Below are 11,012 nucleotides of genomic sequence, written 5' to 3' on the forward strand. Positions count from 1 at the left end.
CATTTACAAAAGTGAAATTTTATCTCCAATGAAGTGTTAGTTATGTGTCCAGAAGTGTTTATTTGTCATCTCCCTCTCACTATGCATACTGTGAACTGCTGTTTGTTGCTTGCAGGGATTGACCTGGTTCACTGCTGGGTTCTGAATATGGTGCTGGCAACAGAAATAGCAGGAGATCCTGACAGCAGTGAATATTTCTACCATTTGATGAGCACAATAGCAGAAGCAGTGCTGCAGAAGCATGAGATATACACAATGAGATGAACAGCATAGAGTTATGTAAGATAACTTGTGAGAGTTCACAGCTTGAAATCCCCCATAAAACTCTCTGAAATTGACACATTTTTAAAATATAATTCAGTCCAAAATATTTGTTTGAAGTCTCTGTCTTTTCTTTGTTCCCCATTAAATTTCTTCTGTATCTGCCTATTAGGGACCCACATTTAGTTATGCTAATCTCTTCAATTTTACATATTGAAAATTGATATAAAAATATTGATTGAATTTTTTTACAATCTGTTTTTATGCTCTGTGTTAGTTTGCTGTCATATTTTATTCTGTTGCTCTTTATTAATTTCTTGGTCATCTTTTGCTGATTATTAAAATCTACCCTATCCTCAGAGTTGTTACTTTTTGATTGTAAGTCTGTTAATATTATTCTTGACCATTTTTAGATACATGGAGTTGTGTCACTTTTCCAGTAAAGTTTTATTCTTCAAGAAGACCATTACATCAGCAGAATCTTCTTATCACACCCTATGAATAAATCTCCAGAAATACATCAATCATTAACCCTACTGTGTGATTCACACAATGTTTATCACATTGAATTACATCTTGCATCATTCCTTGAAGTGAGGCAACATTTTGATATTTTAACATCAAACTGTTCAGAGATGTAACAGTTTAAAATTATGCACCAGACCTGTCTTTTTCACACAATACTCAATCTAAAATGAGGTAAAGTGAAACTTCTTCACCCAGAGTGGCGAGCCTGTGGAATTTGCTTTCACAGAAAGCAGCTGATATGAAAACAATGCATGTTTTCAAGGAGTTAGATCTCATGTCTTAGGGGTAAAGGGATTCAAAGGGTATGGTGAGAAAGCAGGATGAAGGTACTGGGTTGGATGACCAGCCACATCATATTGAATGGCAGAGTTAGCTCGTAGGTCTGAAGGACATATTCCTGCTTCTATTTTCTATGCTTCTAAAATAGGCTGTCTTCTGGTTGGAAGACAAATGTTGTCTCAAATGTATTCTATGAAGTCATTCTCCAAGTGTCTTGTACCAATTTATTTTGTGCTGTCTAGGTGAAGATTAGAGGCTGATATAATCATTGCATTACTCTTGTCATATGGTGCTATTTCTTGATTTATATTCAGACAAGACCACGTTTACTGCCAGCGAGACTATAAATTACACCCATGTCTTTCATCTTAGTCAACCCATACTGACTCTACATCTTAATTTTCAGGATTAAGTTTTTTTCACTTTTTTTTCATCTTTCAGGGCTACCCACCCCACCTTTTGTTTCAGAGATAGCAGGAACTGCAGATGCTGGAGAATCTGAGATAACAAGGTGTAAAGCTGGATGAACACAGCAGGCCAAGCAGCATCTGAGGAGCTGTGTTCATCCAGCTCTACACCTTGTTATTCCCCACCTTTTGTTTCGTCTCTCTTCTAAAATATATAGGTCTGCACTTCAATCACTCTGCCATTACTTCTCAATAACAGGTAATATAAAACGCTCATTTATTTTCTTTCGTTTTGTACATTTAGTTATAAATTTGTAATTTTAATGTTTTCCCGGATAGTGGTCTTAGTCGATAAAGCTTTGCCGGTGTTGATAAATCTGTCTCTTCCTGACAAGGTTTGTTTGATTTTATCCAAATGACTCTGCTTTATAGACTTGACTTTTGTTTTTAGACCATTAAATCAACAGTATCCTCTTGTCGTATCCTATGATTAAATCTCCAGAAACACATCAAACCAGTAACCCTATGATGTGGTTCATGCGACGTTTGTCACGTTGAATTACACCTCGCACCATTCTTTGAAATTAGGCAACATCTGGATTTTTTTAATCAACCCGCTCAGAGACGTCATGACATACTTCTGGAGCAAGTGGAGAACTTGAACCTGGGCCTCCTGGCTCAGAGGGAGGGACACCACAAGAGGCAACATTTAGATCGGTGTCTACGCCTGATCAGAGAACAGCGTTAAATTTTTGGGACTGCTACTGGGAAATGAACAGCACTTCAGAAATGCCATGGGAAAAAAAAACTAACTCTTTCAAGACCTCAAAAGCTACAGATCATCACATCAGATCTGGCCTTAAATTTGAAAAAAATCGAGCAGGTTTGTTTGTGCGAATTAGAGAATCAGTGACAGTAAAATAAACATATACCTATTAGGTGTGGAAGAGTGGCTCTATCCTGCAGGCAGGGTTGTCCTTGAAGGAAGGAGGGGGGGCGGGGGAATGTGCTGATGTAATCCCGTCATCCAGTGCAGCCGGCCCTCGACGTGCAGTGAAAGATAAACACGGCGGCGGAATCCCTGCTGGCTGAACCTCTTCTGAAATTAATGAACTCACGCAGCAGCAACAACAACAACTCACTTCTTCGCCAGCTTCGTGTCGGACGTCGAACGAAGAGAACGCCGCTGTGTGGGATTGAGGTGGGTGGTGGGGAGAGGCGATCAGGCCCGAGGTAAGAGGGTACGGAGGTCTGTTGGGGAGAGATTTTATGTGAGGCTGCCTCCGCCTGTGGCCCTCGTGCCGGCGGTTGGCCCAGAGGCAGCGCGTGAGGGAGATTCCAGAACAATGTCCGCGAGCTTCAGCGCAACGGCAAGTCCACCTGCCCCTCACCAGCCCTGTTCTGAAACATCGACTTCCTTGCTCCTCTGATGCTGCCTGACCTGCTCTTTCCTCCAGCTCCACACTGTGTTGTCCGTCACCAGCCCAATCCTCTCTACTCACTGGTCAACACCATGCAGTATTTACTGAGTCGGGGTCATTCTGTTAATGCGTTGTTGGCCTTTTTCACACCTGTGGAGCACACTTGTGTTCCACACTGAAGTTAATTTATGAGGGATTTGGAATATTATTTTAACGTGCCATATAATAAAGTTTGTAAAGTTTCTTTTCAAAATAAATTCTTAAGGTTCCTATTTCCCCGCCCTCCTCGAGCAATTTTAACGGGGAAAGTATGTAATATAGAGATATATGATCTTGCTTGTGTACTTGTGCCCTTTGTTTTATTAGGTAAAAATAAAAATCTGTAAACAAGTGGGTGTGCTCAGTTGTACGATGTATTTGCAAATACAGTATGAAGTAGTGTGGGTGTTTTGCCTAGTGTATGAGAGTCGTGTTCTGGATGCAAGTTTGTCCCTTTTTCAGCTACCCAACATTGGCAATCCAAAATAGGGTAGCAAACCATCCCAGGAACAAGAAATGCTTTAGAGGGGAAGGTCATTCATCTGTTGAATGTGCTCATCTGCGTTACATTCTAGCTCATGGCTAGTCAGTTACTTTCATTTAATTTGTCTCTGTTGTCCCCATTTTTTTTGATGTCAATGCTATCCTGAAATCTATCTGTGCCTTGAAGGTATTCAGTGACTGAGCTTTCACAGCCCACTAAGGGTACAGAATTCCAATAGTTGACTACTCTCCAAGTGAAGAAATTCTTCTCCATTTCAGTCCTAAATGATTTTCTCCTTATTCTTAGAATGTGTCCTCTCGTTCCCATTCAGAGTCATAGAGGGCTACAGCATGGAAACAGGTCCTTTCGCCCAACTTGCCTATGCTGCCCAGTTTTCACAATTTAAACTAGTCCCATTTGCCTGCATTTGATCAATATCCCTCCGTGCCTATCCCATCCATGTACCTGTCAAAATGTTTCTTAAATGATGAAATTGTACTCGCTTCCACCACTACCTCTGGCAGCCTGTTCCAGACATTCACCACCCTCTGTGGAAAAAATTGCCCCTCTGGACCTTTTTTGTATCTCCCATCTCACCTGAAAGCTATGCCGTCTAGCATTAGACTCCCCTATCATGGGCAAAAGCCGTTGGCTATCTACCTTTTCTATGCCTCGTGATTTTCAGTCTCCTACGCATCAGGGAAAAAAATTCCAGCCTATCCAACCTGTCCTTATAACTCATACCTTTCAGTCCAGGTAGCATCCTAGTAAATCTTTTCTGCACTCTTTATTGTTTAATAATATCCTTTCGTTAGTAAAGCAACCAACATCTTTTCTTTATCCAACTAGTCCATCCTTTAAAAAGTTGGCCAGAAGTCAATGCTCCCAACCTTAGAGAGCTTGGAAGTTGCTCAAAATGATTGCTGCTTGTAATTGAATTAACAATTTCAGAATAATAACTTTAGCCTTAGAGGCATACACCCACTTTTATAAGCAGATGTATAGATAACAGTATTATACTCTCTTTGTGTAAAGAGCATGTATTCTGACTTACTCCAATATCTGCTAGTCAATATTACTATCTCCCTAATTAGCAAACTAGTCATTGGGCTGAGAGTTACCTTTGAGCAAACTGATCACTTCGAAGGATGTGACCATACCTCCAAGCAGCTGCTTATAGTGTTAACGAGATGAATCACCCAAATTGCCTGATGTTTAGGAACTATTAGTGATTATTGACAAATTAGCAATCTTTTTCAACTTACTGTCTTGGTTTTCTCGAATGTATTGATATTTTATTTGTTTATTTTGTATTGTTGAATTGATTATTTTAGTTTAAGACTCCTAGCCCATAACTTAGAAGGGACACATTGATTGAAGCAGTAGTCTGCCTTGGTGAGGAAATGTGAATTGATACCGCTGTTTTCAACTTCCTTGCTGGTCTCAGCAAAGTTTACATTCCTTTTTAGTCACATGGCATTCTTGAATTAAAATGTTCTTTTTACTCTACTCTATTACTACAGTGATCATAAGGTTTTTTGAGTTTGAGAAAGTTTATTACCTGCTAATGCCAAAAAAAATTAGAGACAAGTTCAAATGTATTGCCTTCTTGCAGTTACACACTTGCACAGAATTAGTGTCCAGTAGGGTCAAAGACGTTCAGAGAGGGTGCAGGATATTCTCAAAGGGGAGAGTGACCAGCAGAAGGTCATTGTACATGTTGGTACCAATGATGTAGGAAGAGAAAGGGACAAGGTTCATCAGAGAAAATAAAGGTTAAAAAGTAGGTCCTCGAGGGTGGTAATATCTGGATTACTCCAAGTGCTATGTGCTAATGATAGTAGGAACTGGAGGATAGGGCCGATGACTGTGAGGCTGAGGACCTGGTGCAAGGGCAGGGATTCACATTTCGGATTATTGGGATGTCTTGTACACGTAGAAGTGACCTGTATAAAAGTACAGCTTGCAGCTGAGTTGAAGGGGACCAGTATCCTGGTGGAGAGATTTGCTAGTGCTACTCAGGCAGAACTCTGTGAAATAATCCCATGGATACTGGAAATCTGAATTAACAGCAAAGTACTGAAGCGACTCAGCAAATCTGGCAGCATCTCTGGCAAGGGAAACGGTTAACATTTTGAGTCCAGTGACTCCTCTTCAGAACTGAAATAGCAGCCTGTTTGTCTGTTCTGTCTGTGGCCATTATGTTTTCAGGCTAGATAGATGTAGGCGGATATCCATGTTAGGTACAAAACCAGACACGGGAAGTCATAAACGAATTGTCCAAATTTTATACAACTGTGACACTTTCACCTTTTTCATTCATTGTAATTTCCAGCATTCTTTTTATTCTTAAACTATTCAAAATGCTGCCAGATTGTGGTGACAGTTGAAGCTTTTCTCTAAAATGCAACTGACAAATCATTCAAATCAATTTATTCATTTTTACAGCATATGTATCAATGTATGAAACTTGTATTTGAATCCATTTTAATTTCAAGTAATTTGGAGATTTTCATATTTATTTGTCATCAGTAAATATAGGCACTCTCTTAAACTTCCATCTTAAATAGGTCATCCACAATATTGTGAATTCCTTTAATATAAACCAAAACTGTAGATGCTGTAAATCAGAAACAAAAACAAAAATTACTGGAAAAGCTCGGCAGGGCTGGTAGCATCTGTGGAGAGAAATCTGTGTTAATGTTTTGGGTCAAGTGACCCTTCCTTAGAACTGTTCTGAGGAAGGGTCACTCGACCTGAAACGTTATTCTGATTTCTGTCCACAGATGCTGCCAGACCTGCTGAGCTTTTTCAGCAATTTTTGTTTTTGTTGTTGTTCTTGTAAATTCTTTTGTTACATAAACTGTTCCAATTGCTATAGTTAGTGGTTGATCACAGATGCTCAATCTGTTCTGAAATCTAATCTCCCTGGATTTTGCTTTTATTTAACTTGTATAAATTTGGTTCTTTTTCTAAAGTAGAGCTCCCCTTGTCCCCTGTAAAAAGAAAACTTTGAAGCGTGTAGAGGGAAAATCTAATAAATGTGGTCTTTTGTAGTGATAAGTTTATAAGGGTCATCAAGTTTATGTTCTGATGAAAGGTTACAGATTTGAAATGTTAACTGTTGTTTCTATCTCCAGAGATATGGTGATAACCTGACTTTAGCTATTTCTATTTCTGTCAAGCTTTTTAACATCTAGTCTTGTTTGACCTTTTCAGTTATTTTGCACAGGCAGTATTTTTCTCAAAACAAAGACTTTTACATAGGTTCTTATAATAGGGAATGTGGGGCATAGGGGTAGAAAGAGAGTGCTTTCCTTTGTGGAAAGCAACGGATTAGTTCTGAAGTACTGGTGAGCGTATTGTAGTTTATAGTAGATGAAATTTAGCTAACAGTATATGTCATGAGTTAGTTGGAATTGATGATTGCAAACAAGTAAAATGAAATTTTTGAATGCATAAGCTTTTTCCTCAGTCTACTTATTCTCATTGTTTGGCTAAAATACACTGTGAAGTTGACTTCTATGATTTGTGCACTGTCAGCAATATACTATCGTACAAAATGCTGCAAAGTATTGTCTGTTTTTCTATCTTTTTAAAAAGTATTTAGCTGCTGATGGCTTATTTCTTTTGAGCAAAATTTACTACTCAAGCAAGTATAATTACGTTTACATTTTAAGGTGATACACATTTGGTGTTAGTAAAGCAAATAATGTGGAAAAATAATGCTGGAAATTTTGAAATCAAGCTAAAAATAGTAGAAATGCTTAGCAGGTCAGATGGTGTCTGTGAAGAGAAAAATGTTTCAAGTCAATAGCCTTTCATCTGAGCTGATTAAAAATTCTAATGAAAGGTTATCAACCTGAACCGTCACGACCTTTTCTGTCTTCAAAGATGCTGACTGACGTGTTGAGTATTTCTAACGTTTTCTGTTTTGAATAACATTTTCTATTTTTGCCAAGCTAAGACTTGGAAATGTAGAGAATTGAAACTTAAATGTGCATATCTTTTTAAGAGTGTTTCTACCGTATCCTTATTTATATTTGAAACTTTTGTTCAAATACTTGCGTGTTCCCATTTTTGACCCTTATTTATTATACAGATAGTTCTCCTATAACATGATAGTTGCGTTCTTGTGCGAACTCTTGCTATTGAAAATTGCATAGAAAATCATGTTATAGAGCAATTGCTATAGAAAATTGCTATACTGTACAGTAGAAAGTTCACATTATCCAAACGGCGTCCACTATTCATCAATGGCATTATAGCCAATCGCATTAACAAATCATACATTATAGTAGAAATACCTGTACAGGATTTAATTGAACATTAAATGGCTATCATCTTCCAGCTGAAGAACATTACCTGCTAAATTAGTTCATTCACCTATCAGTCTTGTGCTTACTGGCCTCCGACTCCCGATCAAGCACCATCTTGATTTTGAGACACTTAGACTTGTTTTCAAATATCTCTGGTTTTGCCCCTCCTTGTATATCATCTCCAGTCCATAATTCTTCAAGATACCTGTGTTCCTCTAATTCTGACCTCTTGAACATGCCCAGCATTAATTGCTCCACCATTGGTGGCTATGCCTTCAGTTGCCCTGGAACTTAAGCTTTGGAAATCCTTTCTCATACCTCCCTGCCTCTCTATGTCGTTTTCGTCCTTTAAGCTGTTTTGATTGAGATTTTCATCTTCTGGCTTGATATCACTTTATGTAATTCAGTGTTATCTTTTGTTTGATAATATTCGTGTAAAGTGCCTTGGCTCAAGGAAAACTTCTGTAGAAAACTTCAATTAAATTCGGCAGAAGATTTTGAGCTATCTTGATTGATACCTCGTGAAAAGTATTGTTCTAATTGTTGTTTAGAAAGTGTTCATTTTAAATTCTTTAAAAATAGTTCTTTATATTAAGGTTTTGAATTCTCATGTGTCACTTTTCGTAGTTTCCTCAAAGTGCTGCCACACCAAACTTATAACCAGGTGAAATTAGGATTTGAGCAATTGCTAAGTATCTTATAGCAAAAAACTCAGGCCTTGCAATATTTATGGACAAAGAAATTCATTTATGCTTTTGCAACCAGTACTGCACCTCCTGTATATTCAACATGAAATATTAGCTGTTACTGTCTACACAGATTCTGCTAGACTTTTGCTTGAGTTTTTCTAGAAATTAGTTTTTATTTCAGATTTCTAGCAAGTGCAGTATTTTAATTTTAATTAAATGCTTATTTGGGGAGTACCTGATGTGTTAATACCTAATGTTGCAAAGCTGAATGGAGTCACCTGATTTCTAACCCATTGATTTGAGGTTTGTTAATAAGAAGGCATGTCATATCTTTCATGTTCTCATATTAAACCAAACTATGTCAAACCATCTAATTAAAGTATTTGAAATCAAATTATTTGAATAATTCTCTAGGTGCACTTCATCAGTACAGTGATATAAGTTTGAAAATGGATAAGATTCAGTGCCTGTAAGGAGAATGGAGGATTGGTCCTTAGCATCACAACACCAGATGTGAGCTTACCAAGGTGGATACAATGGGGAGCACTACAAGACAATGACAAGAGGACAGAGTGGTCTGGGAAGAATTCAACAGATGGTGTTAAATTCTGGACTATTTTGATGTAATGGCTAAAGTTTCTGACCAGTCTCAGACACAGTATAGAGCAAACAATGTACCGTATATATCCCGACAGTGGAACAATTGTCTTGATGGCTTTCAGTCACAGGAATGATGCCTCTGCTGTTTTGTTTTTATACATTCTTTCTAATGTAGCATCAATTTCAATCATGTTTTAACTGAAAGTTCAGTTACAGTGATGCAAATAATGATTTTGTTTGCTACTAAATTTCTGTACAGAGTTTCTGAGGTCTATGTATATGTAAGCTAAATTACATTTAATTCTTTTTCTTCTGAAGAGTTAATTGAACCATGGGGAAAAATCTATCTCGTTTATCGCTGCACAGACCCATGAGTGAAAGTCATGAATCGTGCACATCAGTAATGGATAGGGACAAACTGGATATTTCAGCTGATCATGACGAAGACTACAGTAGAAATGGGGATGTTTCTCAGTTTCCATATGTGGAGTTCACTGGTCGAGACAGTGTTACCTGTCCAACATGTCAAGGAACAGGAAGAATTCCAAGAGGTGGGTATTTCTGAGTATTCTCAGTTGCATTTGAGATTTTCATTCAATTACTATATAATTTTTGTACTGATGAATACTTAACATATTTTATGAAGTGAAACCGTTCACATTAGCAGTAACTAAGAGCATTGATTGGTGATTGTTAAAGCATACATATATGTGTAACTTCTATAGTTCTGTTGTAGATACTTAACCTTAAACATCAAATGAAGATGGCTTTCATCGTCTCAACACGCAGTCTTGGCATTCATTTGTCATTGTCATTACCAGTATTATGAATTTAGTTTTCAAAGATATTATAGAAGTTTTTCAGAGTTCCTGCAAGACTTAACAATCTCTTTTACAATGCATTTAAAGACATACCTCTCTGGTATTTTACATTTGGTTATTTTAAACTGGTATTCATTTATACTAGACAACAAGGTGCAGAGCTGGATGAACACAGCAGGCCAAGCAGCATCATAGGAGCAGAAAGGCTGACGTTTCGGGCCTAGACCCTTCATCAGAAATGGGGGAGGGGAAGGGGGTTCTGAAATAAATAGGGAGAGAGGGGGAGGCGGATAGAAGATGGATAGAGGAGAAGATAGGTGGAGAGGAAACAGACAGGTCGAAGAGGCGGGGATGGAGCCAGTAAAGGTGAGTGTAGGTGGGGAGATACGGAGGGGATAGGTCAGTCCAGGGAGGATGGACAGGTCAAGGGGGCGGGATGAGGTTAGTAGGTAGGAGATGGGGGTGCGGCTTGAGGTGGGAGGAGGGGATAGGTGGAAGGAAGGACAGGTTAGGGAGGCGGGGACGAGCTGGGCTGGTTTTGGAATGCGGTAGGGGGAGGGGAGATTTTGAAGCTTGTGAAATCCACATTGATACCATTGGGCTGCAGGGTTCCCAAGTGGAATATGAGTTGCTGTTCCTGCAACCTTCGGGTGGCATTGTTGTGGCACTGCAGGAGGCCCAGGATGGACATGTCGTCTGAGGAATGTCGTCTGATGCCGAAGCAAATCTGCCCACCACCGATGCAACTCCGCCCACAGCCAACGCCGACGCAACTCCGCCCACAGCTAACGCAACTCCGCCCACAGCCGACGCCGACGTCACTCCGCCCACAGCCTCCACAGCCAGCAGCTCCAGAGGGGACAATAGCACCCAGCCCTGCCGAGTCTTCACCATCCCCCCAGACCTCCCCCTTACTGAGGACGAACAGTCAGTCCTCAGTAAAGGGTTCACCTTTGTCCCCCTCTACCCACACAACGAATACCAGTCATGTTTGGACACAGAGCAGTTTTTCCGCCGCCTCCGCCTCCACGCTTACTTCTTCAACCGTGAACCTAACCCTCCCTCTACTGACCCCTTCTCCCGCCTCCAACACACCCCCTCCTCCTGGACACCACCCCAAGGCCTCCTACCCTCCCTTGACCTCTTCATCTCCAACTGCCGTCG

General features: G+C 39.6%; 1 protein-coding gene across 4 annotated transcripts in view; it reads left to right on the forward strand.

Annotated features, from left to right (window-relative positions):
* Positions 1-2,558: 2,558 nt before the first annotated feature.
* Positions 2,559-11,012, forward strand: part of tmem106bb (transmembrane protein 106Bb) — a 34,688-nt gene continuing 26,234 nt past the window's right edge. For 2 of the 4 annotated variants that reach the window (XM_048610737.1, XM_048610763.1), the window contains exons 1-2: positions 2,559-2,676; positions 9,346-9,578. In XM_048610737.1, coding sequence (XP_048466694.1) covers positions 9,359-9,578 — 220 coding nt within the window. In that variant the 5' untranslated portion in view covers positions 2,559-2,676; positions 9,346-9,358. Of the gene's footprint in view, positions 2,709-9,345; positions 9,579-11,012 lie in introns of all 4 variants that reach the window. The other 2 variants (XM_020512888.2, XM_048610755.1) reach the window with 1 other exon arrangement.

The sequence above is a fragment of the Rhincodon typus genome, chromosome 2, assembly GCF_021869965.1.
Source record: "Rhincodon typus isolate 14 chromosome 2, sRhiTyp1.1, whole genome shotgun sequence".
Lineage (NCBI taxonomy): Eukaryota > Metazoa > Chordata > Chondrichthyes > Orectolobiformes > Rhincodontidae > Rhincodon > Rhincodon typus.